The 15,959-nt window shown below is 33.9% G+C and overlaps 1 protein-coding gene across 1 annotated transcript; it reads left to right on the forward strand.

Annotated features, from left to right (window-relative positions):
* The first annotated feature begins 238 nt into the window (after positions 1–238).
* LOC124366543 (cytochrome P450 6k1-like) lies at positions 239–14,788 on the forward strand. The gene is made up of 10 exons (XM_046823133.1): positions 239–342; positions 2,471–2,668; positions 4,786–4,974; positions 7,294–7,426; positions 7,683–7,879; positions 8,181–8,314; positions 9,197–9,403; positions 10,961–11,064; positions 13,686–13,836; positions 14,535–14,788. Exons 2-10 carry the CDS (start codon positions 2,478–2,480, stop codon positions 14,696–14,698), a joined length of 1,470 nt encoding a protein of 489 aa, XP_046679089.1. The 5' UTR covers positions 239–342; positions 2,471–2,477; the 3' UTR covers positions 14,699–14,788.
* The last annotated feature ends 1,171 nt before the right edge of the window (positions 14,789–15,959 follow it).

Raw genomic sequence — 15,959 nt, forward strand, 5'->3', positions numbered from 1 at the left:
GTTAAAATTTTAATACAAGAATAGTAAAGTCATTGATGTGATAAATCATATTTTATATAAGTTTTTCCTTCAATATTGTTTAAAAATTAATACATACAGTACATTTTGAAAAGTCATCTTATTTAAAAGTAAATAGTTTTTCGAGTATTTGTATACACATAACAATAAATAAATACAACTCGAGTGCTCCAAGTGACAAGTCATCGAAGATATTACGCTTAGTCACAATTGGTTTCGAGTTCAATGTTCACTTCACTTAACTGGCTATAAACGATCACTACCCGGCCAGTTTAGAGTTAGTCTACACTGTCTAAGTGGAATACTTGTCTTTAAGGAACTTTGGTAAGTGTGTTTATCTATTATTAAGTATTTTATCTTTCATATGATATTAGTCTAACATACAAACTCTTTATCCTTTCATTTAGAGTATTAAACTACTTATTTCCATTTTTTTCAAAGTCCCGATTTATTTTGAACTACGTATCGCTCTCTGATTTATATTTTCAGTATTAAGGGGACTGCTTGAATTTCCATGTGTTTCTACAATATTAAATTTCCAATGTCTCGAAGTAATTGAATTAATAAAGCTATCCCTGAAACAAAGTAAAATTTGGATTTTTAACAGTTTAGTTCCATTGTTGTGGACATTTCAAACAATGCTTGATTGGCCCTATCAAATACTGGTAAGTACTGAATCCATATTCTATATTTCATTGGTTAATACAATTAGTGTATGTTCCGAATATTCTTCAATTGGACCTTGCGAATTATGTTTGCTCTTACAAAATATTGTATTAACCTGTACAGAGGCTCCTTACTTTTTTGAAATATTTAGCAGATGAGGATGGTAACGGTTTAATATAGAACCTCAAAGATGTTTTTTAATACGCTATATAACATATGGTATTTCAGTTGTTTATTTAGAGACCTGCTTCGTTATAATGGTGAAGTATTTACAGAAAATAATTATTCTTTATAAATGTTCACATTCTAACATTCAGCTGTGGATTGCCATTCAAAAATATTATGCCTAGATGGAAATCTGAGTAGCTTGAATATGAAAGCGATAAACGAGTGTGGTGTCGAAAGGAAATTATAGGTTTATCATAATTAATCTACTTGTGTACGATAGGATCATGGATATTTATAAATGTTGTTGCAGAGTACGACTTTTCGAGAACGCTGAAGATGTCCTTATCTCCAGTATCAGATCCTGAAACACATAGTGATGACCACACCAAAGCCAAGTCATGACAAATGTTGTACTAATAAAACGTCAACACTGAGACAAATGCTGAAGTTCTGCCTACTCTTCAATTCCTCAGAAAATCCGGAAACGGGAATGATACACATTCTTCCCTTGTAATTTCATGATTCATAAAATTTATTTCCCACTTTTTAAGTCAAATTGAGAAAAATTTGCTATACACAGTTTTAATTTACAGATTCGGACTCACATGTTTCGGGATGTGTCATTTTAGTCTCAACCTACCTTTCTTGGTATGTGCATCATATGTTGGTTTTTTGATGTATCGAGGGTTTTCGTTAGTTTCTTATCACCGGTATATTTCAGGGTTTAGATCTACAAATTGTTTGTTTAATTTCTTAGATGTGTTCTTTATCATGTTTTACTTTGTTTGCTTATATTCTTGCACGGCGTGAAAGCAAAACAGTTAGGGAAATTTCTGTATCTCTGTTATCCTTTCAAATTGTCCTCTTTGAAATTTATCCTTAACTGAACTTTAAACAAAGACCTTTGAGCGTTAGAATATAGTATTAGCAAATAGGGAGTACGGCTGGGCCCCGATAGTACAGTATTACATCCACGCATAGACAGACACCACATAAACAAGTGGGATTAGGACCCAGATATTTATTATTTGTAATTTCGTTTTAATTTGATTTATATACAGGTGTAAATTAAGTCATGACACGCCTGAATATATTCCAAACGAATCGAGATATCGATGTACAATCTTCACCATACTTATTAAAATACTTTTTTGGATTATAATGTAACAAATTTTCCCCCTTTTCAAAGGAGGGTACGAGGGGGCAACTTTAAATTTTCAAATTGCAACCCTATCTTGTGACATGTCATTTTAAAAGTCTATTTAATAGAAAAACAATGACACTAGGATAAATAAGCCGGTATTCAGTTAAATAATGCCAATTTCATGTGTTATGTTTGTATTAAACAATACGATTTTGTAATGGAACTCCTGTGAAAAGGCAGATGAACTACAAAGGTTTATTGTTTGCTATAAAAGAAAATAAGTATTTTACAGTGTAGTTTTAGTTTTTAAATTGTTATGTAGCTCCTGGATATAATATTCAACAATAAATTTGGCACATAACAAAGATGTAGTTGAATTGAAATTTTACTAATGCTTTTTTGTTACTATAAATACTAAAGAATAAGTTTTTGGTAATGTATGTTGTATACCTAACACGTTTTATAATGTTCCAGAGTTAACATGCTAGAGTGGGTCCTACTGGCTGTAGTGGGAGTGGCTACTCTCCTCTACTGGTATCTGACTCACAACAACAACTACTGGAAATCTAAAGGAGTCTACACTGCCCCAGGAGCCCTGCCAGGGGTTGGTCACCTGTGGGACGCATTCAGGCTCAAGAAGAGCGCTCGGCTGGTCCACTGCGAGATTTATCAGTAAGCCGGCCTTTCACAGAACTCGGAATAGTTACTGACTATTGCGCTCTGTTTCACTCTCTTCTGCCCACTTTGTAATATTTAATTTGGCCCTCCAAAGGCAATGGAACTCACTCTTCTCTTGCCATATGTAGATGCGAAAGTGACTTCGTTTGCTTGCTTTCAAGCGTTTTACAAGTTGAAATTGGTAGGGTCTACAGTATGAATATAGGTGTATTCTTATTTAGAAACTCCTTTCCGAGATACTCCCTACTGGTCTCCAAAGTTGCGAAAAATACCATCTTGTTTCCTAAAGTTGCATTAGAGTAAACAAAAATTTTTAATTGTAAGAGCCTGTCCTTCTCCGTAGACTAGTGGACTCTAACTGAGAGATCACGGGTTCAAATCCTACAGGGGAGGTCCTGTCATACAGGAATAAACCAGCCACAGTGAATTAAACAAGCCAGCATAGCCGAGAGCTGAGGCTTTAAAGAGATTAAAAAAATGTAAGAGCCTGTTAAATGTAATCAACTGTTCTGTGTAAACACTACTTTAAGACAGCATAACCATAGCTTCAATTAATTTAAAAACTATTTAAGATTTTTTGGCATTTATAGTGTGAAAGCATAGATTAAGCTTGATAGTAGCAAACAATATTTCTTATTTCGATCTTTTCTACAACTATTGTTGAGCACAGCACAGAGTAAGAAAATAGCCAGATAAATAGGTTAAAAGTTTTTGTAAAAATATAAACTTTAGAAAATATAAACTATGCTTCTTTGGTCAGTACTGTAATGCAGATATCAATAAAAAAATATTTATCTAACTTCTACTATGAAATTAAAGAATGTTATAAACACAATCTTTGTTGTTACGTGAAAGGCGTAGGCACAAGAACACACACACACACACACACACACACACACACACACACACACACACACACACACACACACACACACACACACACACACACACACACACACACACACACACACACACATATATTCTTGTTCAGGAAACCAGGCAAAATCAAATATGGAACAACAAATACCAAGACTAAATTACAATTTCCATAAATTAATATAAACTTTATCGTGGCATCAAGGAAAACTTAACGTTGCTGTCAGAAATAAAATTTACTCCAACCAAAAGTGCTCATACTCGTGCAGAGCTTACAAATTGCGTGTGAAGCGTGGGTAACTGTAAATATCGAGACGGAAGTAGATTACTAGGACCGGAAGTTATATCTTTTTGATCGAAGTTGGTTTCTGATATATTTATATGTAAATATTTTCTCGATTGGGGTATCAGCGCAGGCAAATTCAAGAGAGGGGTCAGTATCTTCGTTAGGAAAATTACTGGATACCTCATATCCACTGTTATAAGGAAACACCCAGAAAATCCAATTTAAGTATACACTTATAGAGTATGAATCAGAAATTTCACTGTTTTTGGATAGCGTCATCTAAGTTTCAATGTTAATTTTCTTTCAGAAAGAGCTGCAACTTGCATTTTATGGGTACAGCCTTGAAAAAGTGAATATCTGGTTCATAATTTGTATTAAACCTGCATAAGTACCGCGAGAGAAAATATTTATATTTATTAACAAGAGCAAAATTTTGTAAATTTACTGTGAATAAGCTAAGCTTAATTTATCTTATTGTTAAGGTTTGAGCACGTAATGGTATTTACGCCATAAAAGTTATCTGAGAGACTGAAGAAACCCTTTCAACCCACCCAATTATTTGCCTTTAAATCAACTCTACTGATATGAAATATAAATACACAAAAATATAATTGTACGAAGTAACTTTTTGTAGATTTAGCCTTCAATGTATTGCTATACTACTACAAAGAGCTTTACAGTTTCAAACACAACTAAACATACGTTAGCTTTGGCTCTAATTGACACAAACAAGTGAAATAATCCTCATATCTGTACTCAGTACTAAGCTCTAACGATGGAAATGACTGAGTAAATGAGATAACTATTTTTATAATCTCCTAAAGTATTATGCATCACTTGTAAAATTAATCAACAGGCATGATAGTATGACGTAACAATCATTACCACTGCCAATCAATACCAAACATTGTTGAAACAATTTTTGAATTATTCTACTCTAATGTTCCAGTCAGACGAAAGGTCACCCAGCTGTAGGTATATACTCGTTCCGTGAACCTATGCTACTCCTGCGGGATCCTGCGCTGGTCCAGAAGGTGCTCATCAGTGACTTCTCCAGCTTCCACGACAACTCTATCAGTGTGGATGAGAAGACAGAGCCATACCTCAGCAAGAACCCTTTCTTGCTAAAAGGCCAAAAGTAATACTCTTAGAGTATATATGCAATATACAGGGATTTTCATGTAAGGTGTCTCCAATGAATTGGAGGATAAAGGATTGTGGTAGAGTATTGGACTGAGCCGCTCGCAAATAGCTTACCCTCTCGTTGCTCGACCTAGTACAGCCTACTCCAAAGTCCACCCGCCAGTAATACAAGTCGCTACCTCTCGAAACTGACAGATAAAGCTATACGTTTCTGTGCGACGTGTATACCTACACGTTTCTGTCCGACGTGTATACCTACACGTTTCTGTGCAACATGTATACCTACACGTTTCTGTGCGACGTGTATACCTACACGTTTCTGTCCGACGTGTATACCTACACGTTTCTGTCCGACGTGTATACCTACACGTTTCTGTGCAACATGTATACCTACACGTTTCTGTCCGACGTGTATACCTACACGTTTCTGTGCAACATGTATACCTACACGTTTCTGTGCGACGTGTATACCTACACGTTTCTGTCCGACGTGTATACCTACACGTTTCTGTCCGACGTGTATACCTACACGTTTCTGTGCAACATGTATACCTACACGTTTCTGTCCGACGTGTATACCTACACGTTTCTGTCCGACGTGTATACCTACACGTTTCTGTGCAACATGTATACCTACACGTTTCTGTGCAACATGTATACCTACACGTTTCTGTGCAACATGTATACCTACACGTTTCTGTGCAACATGTATACCTACACGTTTCTGTCCGACGTGTATACCTACACGTTTCTGTCCGACGTGTATACCTACACGTTTCTGTGCAACATGTATACCTACACGTTTCTGTGCAACATGTATACCTACACGTTTCTGTCCGACGTGTATACCTACACGTTTCTGTCCGACGTGTATACCTACACGTTTCTGTCCGACGTGTATACCTACACGTTTCTGTGCAACATGTATACCTACACGTTTTCTGTGCAACATGTATACCTACACGTTTCTGTGCGACGTGTATACCTACACGTTTCTGTCCGACGTGTATACCTACACGTTTCTGTCCGACGTGTATACCTACACGTTTCTGTGCAACATGTATACCTACACGTTTCTGTGCGACGTGTATACCTACACGTTTCTGTGCGACGTGTATACCTACACGTTTCTGTCCGACGTGTATACCTACACGTTTCTGTCCGACGTGTATATACCTACACGTTTCTGTGCAACATGTATACCTACACGTTTCTGTGCAACATGTATACCTACACGTTTCTGTCCAACGTGTATACCTACACTTTTCTGTCCAACGACTATACCTACACGTTTCTGTCGAAATAGATACCTATACGTTTCTGTCCAACTTGTATACCTACACGTGTCTTTCCACGGAAGGGTGGAGGTGCGCATGCGCTGGCCACGGTTCTTGTTAAATGGCTTGGTCTAAGACTGTGGTGTAAGTTGGCCCGGACGTTATTCATACTTACTTATTTTTTACTCGGTATAACTTATTAGTGTTTTCAGCGATCAGGTCTACCATGATCTTTCACCAATACATAATCATCTAGTCATATTCATCTATCTCACCCAAACTCAACCACTCAAAATAATAAGAGTAATCAATATATGAATTTACCGAATTGTTAGTGATAGCGATCCATTGTGAAATATGGTATATTTCACAATTGTGTTATATATTATAATTATTATTATTTCATATCAAGCAACACATACTAGTAAATATTGTCCACTTCTCAATTTTTCTAATGTTAAAAAACTACCGAACAGGTATTACTTCTCGGTGGTTTATACCTTCCAGTTGAACCACCACTATGCACAGCAAAAACCGATGCGTCACTTAAATCTGGGCACATCTATGGATGTCCAAGAGCAGCACATCACTAACCGCAAATATCGATATTCTGGGGTCCAAGGGCAATTCGATAGGTCTAGTATGCTGCGGAAGATGACTGTTGGAGTTTGGTGGGGTTTGTTCCCTAACTATCAGAGATTCTTGCTATCATCAACAAGAAAATGACACCCCCTGCATGCTTTGACTGGAGAGGCTGGTTCAGAGCTGGCCTATTCTTCTTCCGGGGAGACATGACTTTGAAATGAGTGCCCTAAATCTTCCTCATGGATCTCGATAGGAGGCGGCCCCTACCCCCTAACCTTACCCATCCTGAATATCCTGTCACTCCGGAAGCAGCGCTAAGGTTCTTACAGGACTAAGTGCAATTTATAAGCTTTTTCTCCTAAGAGAAAAATGTCAACTTCTTGCCTGTAACTGCATAATATATTTTTAAACCTTACCCATGCAATAACCTCCATCGCGATTTACTGTCACAGATGGAAAGCGATGCGGCAGTTACTAGCTCCGGCTCTCACTCCAGCCAGAATCAAAGCGATGTTCCCATTGATCCGGAGTGTGTGCGAAGATTTCAACAACTACATGGATAAACACTTGAATGAGGATGTTAACGTAAGGAGTAACATGTTGACTGTTTATTATTTCATGTCTAAGAACATAAAAATGCTTTAATCTCATAGTCTTAATGTTCTTGTTACGAAGATTATTTACACTCACAAATTTAAGAGGTATACCAAAAAATTTTCATTATTTTTATTTATTCCTGAAGAATAATGATTAATAAATGACTTAGTAGATTACCCTTACGTTTAGAACATGTTTAAAATATCATAATAGTAATGGTTAAGTAAGGAATTTTGTTTTACAGGTACAGAAAGTTGCTGGACTTTTTACGTCAGATGCAGTAGCTAAATGTGCCTTTGGTCTGGATGGCCATGCTTTTACCGATCCAAATGCTGAGTTCTACAACCAAGGGCAAAAGTTGTGGAGTGGTTCCTTCTACAACCCGCTCATGATGCTCTTATTTACATACTTTCCTATTTTCAACAAACTTTTCAAGAAGAGGTATAATCATTAGTATATTTTATTTACTCAATGTGGCGTGTGGAACTATTATATTCGTGAATTATAATGTATTTGTATGTATTTATTGATGTATTTATGGTATCATTTATTTTATGTAATTATGTTGGACCACCGCCTATAATCCATGATAGTGCTTCAGTTTTAGATTTATTTAGATGGTAAGATTTCTCAAAAAATATGTAGGCACCCAGTCATAAATGCTTTATAATTTGTTAGGCCCCATTCTGTAAAAGTTCAATAAAAGTGTCGATTAATTGATCGATTGAATTTCTTGTTACAGTCTGTTCAACAAAGAAGTAGTGGATTTCTTCATCAGTATAATCAGGCAGACTAAAGACTACAGAGAAAGGAATCCAGACAAGGCACCAGATGACTATATCCAGTTCTTGATAAATTTGCATAACAAAAAAGAAGGTAAGATTTAGGTGCACGAATCAAAATGTAGGTACCACAACAATACATAACATTTAAAAAATTAGGCATTACAAAAAGCTACAATAGTCTTATAAATGAGTACTCTCTTCTACATTTCTCCCACAATACCTCATTGTCTACAGTGTTATATGTAAACATTTCTGTATACGTATATTAGATGAATGTGTAATTTTAATCAATATAGTTAGAAGAATAAGCACATTTCGTGATCTTAAGTCCACAGTAAGGCACGTGACTTAAAGATATGCTAATAAGGCCGACTGGTTTATACCTAACGTTTCCTTGGAATCGTCTTTATTGTTTTAGCTATTCCTATAGTACTATAAAAATATTGACTTGAGTACAAATAAAGTGAGCTTTAAAAAATTCTTGCAAGTATAAACTAATTCAGGATTATATTCCATTGTTATATCGAACGTTTTTAGTTTGAAGTTTATTTTTGACAATGGAAGGATTGTGAAAATAAACAAATCATACCAGAGCGTTGTGACACACCTAAGTCAGGAATCACAACCACCATGTTGTGTGTCAACTCCACTAACTCTAAAACATGCACTTAATAAAACTAAACACAACACTAATTATTAAAAGTGAAATACAGAATACAGGTCACAATACGTCTGCATCCATCGATCAAGTACCCACTTTATTAATTTAGTTATTTACTTGACGAAGAGATCAGATTGCAGATCTCGAAACGTAGTGTTACTGATTTTTTGTTTCACTGGACGATGGCAAATATACGGAAAAATCCTGTTTCCTTCAGAACGTTTTTAGTTAATTAAACACTACAAGAACAGTATTTTTTAAATTTAAGCTGGAAGATATCACTGTAGGAAGGTAACAAGAGTTTTTTTACAGGTTTTACGTTTGACGACATAATAGGGCAGAGTTCCACGTTTTACACTGACGGCTATGAAACATCTTCTATAACTTCCAGCTTCGCTCTCTACGAGTTAACAGTAAACCCTGATCTCCAGGAAGCTGTTAGGGAGGAAGTTCAGGGGATGGATGCATTCACTTTCGAGAACATTAATTCACTTCCCATTCTCGACAGAGTTTTGCAAGGTACGCTTTACATGCACTACAACCACATAAAGTATTGTTTAATATAATATATGTTTCCACCTGAAACACAACTTTTAATTTAATCTTAAAATCATAACGCGATAAACATATCATGATTTGATCCAGGAGAATATAGCAGTATTTGTTCAACATATTCAGTCATGTGGTAAAGATTGAAGAAACGTGAGCTACAAAGCAAACAAGCAATAATTGTGAGTTACGTTGTATTCACAACTGTAGTAAAAATTAGTTTCAGGTTGACGTTAAAGTAATCTCAGTACATACCTTGAAGAAACATATTAAAATGTATTGCACATGTGTTAAAAAGGACGTTAATTTTTCAACCCTACTAAGTATATATCACAAGATACTAAAAGTGTTTTGATAAATGTACACAGTTTAATCTTATCGCACAAGAAAGATAGGAGGTGTAATAATTTGGTTTTAAATGAAATATGGGACAGTATATCTCATTAAATCATTGTCGACTGCTCTATCTTCTACAAGCAATGAAAAAGTGTTTTGTAAGAAACTCTTAATCATAATTCAAACTGTGCTATACTAATATTTAGAAATATACACTATTAAATATCCAAATATTCCAGTGGTTTTAAACTAAATATTAAATGCACCCTATTGATAGCCTAAAATATTTTAAATTTCAAATGAATAATGATCTATAAATAGTCGTACCAAAGTAGTTCGATGGCATTTAAGGCAATGCCTGTTTCCGCTATGATGTGGTTATGGCCATATACTGTCTGCTTGCTTTACAAATTGTCTGTAAAGTAGATCAATGAGATCAAATATTGATAATGAGAAAGATTAGTACATTTTCCACACAGGTAAAACTGACAATATTGTTTGGCACAGGGTGTACTGGGGGAGGAGATTTAGTTGATCGATCCTACTATTTTTGTGTGGTCTGCTCTACACAGATATTCTGATTTAAAAATACTTTCTTATCTACCTTTTATCCTTTACAGGAGTTGTGGAAGCGATTGACATTTGTAAAGGAAGTATTTTGTTGTATTTAATATTTTTAAGCAATGCTTTGGAAAATTTTCTATAAATAAATAATTGAATTTGAAAAAGATATAATCCTAATGTTAGTACCTAAATTATTTTAATTATTATTAATTTGAAATGGAAATTTAGTACACTTTGTTGTGCATTCCTTTATGAACTAACTAAATGCAACAAACAAACAAATCAATAAGATACTATTATTTAGTCGTATGGATGAGTTACTACAGTTTATGTAGGAGTGTGTCAAAAGTGGACGGATGTGAAGGAAAAAAGCACAAGTTGGATCACAAATTTGAGTTTAAACATAACTATACGAGTACATATGCTTAAAACCAAAATAAAAACAACAAAACACCTTGAGTTCTTTGGAACATATAATTTTAAATATGCTTAAAAAGATATGCAAAATATAATGTAGGCGACATAAAAACTGTTTCATACAACAACTTTGTGAATAAATTTTGTATCTCATAACGTATAAACGCTGCCAAACTTGAGTAATGAATATATTATATATTTCTGTTCTAGAAACGCTGAGAAAATACAGTGTTCTGTCGTTCTCCAAAAAATGTACTAATGACTTCATCCTCCAAGCCGGAGGAAAATCATTCCCAGTACGCGAGGGTGAGATTGTGAGTAATACCTTTAAATAATGAAATTGGGCAATGTGAAAAGTTAAAACGTATGTTTATTATAAAGCAGGTATAAATTGTCTTCACACTCCTGGATCATGAATGTGACTTATAACCCATAATAACTTTACTCTTAAGGTATATGAAAACTTTTAAAATGGAAACTTTTTACCCAAGTGAAATAAAATAAATTAGCTTCACACATGCCATCACATCCCTCAATTTAGAAAAGATAAAAGTATTACTTCCTCATACGAAACACTATTCTGCAATCAGAACAATTTAAAAATATATGAATGACCAAAGAGGTTTCTGCTTTGAAAAATATACCTGGTTTAAAAAATAGCTAGGTACCCTCCTTTCTGGTGAAGATCACTAAAAAAGGGTAGAAGGTATTCATTTGTATGTATATGTCAAAATTCATTAACCTGGTTTGCCTTTGTTGTGGTAAATCATGTATCTATCGATTAAAAAGTAGCACAGTAGATAAAGTTATCATATGTGTGAGGCGGATTTTTGGACGAATTAGTTACTAGTAAGTATATATTCCGATCTATGACTCAGAATGTGGTAAACTAATTCATGAATATTAGTTTAAAACTTATGTCAGAAACCAGCTTAGCTCATATTCATATTGAACAATTATTATTTAAATGGATAGCAGATTGAGGACATTTGTTTTCATTAAGTTTTACAAACACCAACTCAACGTTTTGAAAGATGATACCTCCTCTCCTCTCTTCTTCAGGTTTAAATCTGCATAAGGATATTAATGTAACCATTTAAAGAAAAACATGCGCTAAACACAACAAAATCTCTTTATTTGTGTTTTGTCCACAATGTTACACTGCACAGCAATAGTTAACTATATCGAGAACCTTAATCTATCTGTATAAATTCACACACATTCAGATCTACTTTCGATCTGTCAGATACAATTGAATTACGGATCATATTGAACTCATCAACATAACTGAAGACACTGGACCATAAAAATCGTTTAAGACAAGTTGTAAGGTCACAGAAAAGCAATCCAAACTTCCAAAAAATTTAATACGTACCTAACATAATACTAATATTTGTATTATTCTGATACCGTCTTTTGGAACATTGAGAGTAGTCTAAAGTAGTTTTCTGTACAGTTACCACAGTATCACTCCATACATAAAGAGTAATTGGATTAGGCCATAGCAGGGTATTCTAAAATGTACCGGGAGATGAACTTTGCTACGTTACGCTTGACATAGAAGCCTGCAGTAATTCGAGTACATGCTTTATTACTATGATCACACCTATTAAACATCATGATTTAGTCAGACGTAATGTAAAAAAAATATAACTTACCCAAAATTATGACAGTTAATTTCAATAGTAAGATAAAGAAAATACGCAGCATTACATAGAGTAAAATGCATAAAAAACATCAGGGGCTAGGGGAAATTTACTGCTACGATTAAAATAATTGTTTGCACTTTTGAACGTTTAACTAACTTCATTATTTGAAGATATTTGATATGTTTATTACTATAAGGAAATGAAGGACTAATAGGATTTCGCAGTAATATACAACAAACCATTAACGTATTCAAAAAGCCCTTCCATAGGATATGGTTTGTTTCCATCATAACTCAAAAAAATTAAAACTTCATCTTTAAAAAGGGGAGGATCTTCAAACATAGGGATCTCAAAAGTCTCATGTTAGGGGAATCTCTGGTTATCGACCAATTTCTTTACTAGCAACCTTTTCAAAAATACTTGAAAGTGTTTACAGACAAATTGTAAAATGTATGGAAACAAATAAATTAACAGACCAACAACAACACGTTTCCATGCATAGTACTATTACTACTAGATTAGGCTAAAGTTCCTTCGAATTTTGCGATAACTACATATTTTCACATATGTAATATAACAAATTTAAATTTTCTTGGTTTAATTACTGACAGTTCAATAAGTTAAAAAACAACGAAAATTAGTTAATTAAAATTTTATCGGAACTGTATGTGTTACATAGAATAACAAAGTTATTAAAATTGATACTTAAAAAACTATTTTGTTTAATTTTATTCGTATACTTATATCGTATGGTACTACATCACAGCACTAAATTTATGTCCTTTCAGTCCTCTCAATGCAAAAACCTATTAGAATTATGTGCAAATTAAAACCAAAAGATTTAGTGATACATCCGTTTTCTGAAATTGGCCGTTTATTATTTTTGTATTTTTATACAGTAGCGTATATAATCCAACACCAGCATACAGTTTTAATGTGAACTACCCATAAACATTAAAATATTAAGTATAATACTAGGAACCAGGTAATCTCTGACAGACTCGAATTACATATGTACAAAAAGAACACTATTTATAGAGGTGCAATGTTATCTAGATACCTGCAAAGAAAATAAAAGTTGGAAAATATAATGCACTGTTCGTAAGAAAATTAAAATTATAACTGATGAGTAAATCTTTTTACTTGTTATATGAGTGTAGTAATTCAGGCATTGCTCAGTGGTAATCATAGTTAGTCTTATTTATTTTTAGTAATTAAATAAGGTTTACTGTGGTTTTAACCTGTCAGTCTTGAAATTATTGTTACTAAAATTTGTAATCTTTTAGGTTATTATACCTGTATATGGATTACATCACGATCCTGATATATACCCTGACCCAGAGAAGTTTGACCCAGACAGGTTTTTGCCTGAGAACGTCAAACAAAGACACCCAGCAACCCATCTCGGCTTCGGGGGCGGTCCTCGCATCTGCATTGGTAACACCATTAATTCAATAACTAATAGTAACTCAACAATTTCATTGGTATCTTTTTCAACGATAGTCTTAATATTTAAACAGATAAATTTGAAACTGACTGACTCAATCACTCACTTATTTATAGATATACAAATTCTAACATACTTATTGAAGTGCTAAGAAAACAGATGCAAGCTTACCTCCCAAATTCTGTATTGGGAAAACCAGAAATCATAGCTCAAATCCAATGGCAAAATCGTTCAAGAGTTAAAATTTCCCATAAACAATTTCATGTCACCTTTTGTCGTATTTCAAACTGTTAAGTGAGAAAAGGCCCTCAAAGTCAAAACCTTGGTTTAATCTAGAGAATTCAATAAACTAGGGTCTACTTTTAACTCCTTGACAAAACCTCATTTCCAAAATATATAACGAACACCAAATTCTTCAAAACCCCAAATGGTGCTGCGCCTAAAGTCGTAGTCCACAGCAAGCCGAATATGAGATTTGTCCTATACAATTACTACACATATATTAATCTATTTGCAGATTCTTGTTTGATATAATCTCTGTTTTATATCAGCACTATACAGTGTTTTTAATGTATGAAACTGCCCAGTTTTCCTTTTGCATAGCTAATTACGTATCAGTAAAGATTTTGTAAAGCTGAGAGATATTTTCAATTTCTAAATATTTCTGACTAAGTGTTTATGATTGCAGGTAACAGATTCGCCACCTGCCAAATAAAAATACTAATAGCTAACATTCTGGCAAACTTCCGGCTGGTCAGATGTGGTAAGACTGTGGACCAAATGAGGCTCTCCCCTCAGCACACAGTGCCTGTGGCAGAGAAGGGAGTCTGGGCGCAGTTCCAAAGGCTATGATTATACTAATAAATAGTGTACATACATATACCCCTAGTAAAACCGTGTAAAGTAACATCTATATTAATAAATTAAATGTTGTTCTGTTTTTGTGATTGTATTCATTCAACCCAAATATACTTTGTTGTGTATGTTATTAAATTGATACGTACAAATTTAAGAATTTGTTTTATACACAATTAAGAAACTGTTATATTGTGTGGTAAATTAGCGTGCAAGAGTACTTTTAGATCTGAAACTATTGGTTTTAATGGTAACAAAGCCAATTACGTAGTTAGCCCAATAGCTAGATTGTAGACTGTCCGATATGCTTTGTATAAACGTGAAGTATCGGTTTTAGATATGAGCTAATATCGAACAAGTCTACGTCATGGGAGAACTGAAATAAGCATGTGCAGGCACAAGCACGTATATTGTACCAGTACAGTATATATTAAAATTTGTTCGTAATATTCATTTTTTCAGCAAAAACAAAGTTTTGAAGGTTATGAGAGAAAATTATGAAAAAAGCCCTCATAACAATATATCACACACGAAAACTTTACACCTTTACCAACTCTTCTATTTCTGTAAATTTAAATCTATAAATTACAATCATTACGTGCTGAACGTAGTTTTTTTATTAAATGAATGGCAGTATTATAATACATTGAAATTTAATAATGTTAATAATCGTTTTCAATTATTACTGAATTTTGTATCAATTAGTATTAAAACAAACAATTCTGCACATTTGACGTAAAAATGAATACTAGCTTCTTTCTGGTTCATACGGAAATACCAATAAATATAGTACCATACAGGTCTTAAAAATAAAAATGACTAGATAAATGTGGTACTAAGAGAACGCTAATCTCGAGAACGGCTTGACCTATTAGGCAAATTCACTTAAGATGAAGTTTTGTTTTGTTTTGATTGTATATATTGCCATCTTGTGGAACATGATCTATTTATTATATTACTTTGTAAAAATGGTGACAACCGTGTATAAATAAATAAATAAATTAATTAATTTTGTAAAATATTCTTTGAAGTCTGAGGATAGTTATATGAAAACAAAGATCTGAAAAGTTACCTGGAATTTTAATACTAATAATATTATAAATGGGAAAGTGTCTTTATTTGTTTGTTTTGCTTTCACGCATAAACTGTTCAACGATTGTGCTGAAATTGGACATAGACATTCTTAGGTCCCAGGGATGAATATATGCCTATTCTTGAATATAGGCGTTCAAATTTTGAAGATAGTGCTTGTATGGTT

Source organism: Homalodisca vitripennis, chromosome 7 (assembly GCF_021130785.1).
Source record: "Homalodisca vitripennis isolate AUS2020 chromosome 7, UT_GWSS_2.1, whole genome shotgun sequence".
Lineage (NCBI taxonomy): Eukaryota > Metazoa > Arthropoda > Insecta > Hemiptera > Cicadellidae > Homalodisca > Homalodisca vitripennis.

Bases quoted from the DNA above. Each gene is read 5' to 3' on its own strand.
- LOC124366543 (XM_046823133.1), top strand. From the start codon at position 2,478: ATGCTAGAGTGGGTCCTACTGGCTGTAGTGGGAGTGGCTACTCTCCTC. The intron at 2,669-4,785 runs GTAAGCCGGCCT...CTAATGTTCCAG, and splicing joins GTCCACTGCGAGATTTATCA to TCAGACGAAAGGTCACCCAG. The intron at 9,404-10,960 runs GTACGCTTTACA...TTTCTGTTCTAG, and splicing joins TCTCGACAGAGTTTTGCAAG to AAACGCTGAGAAAATACAGT.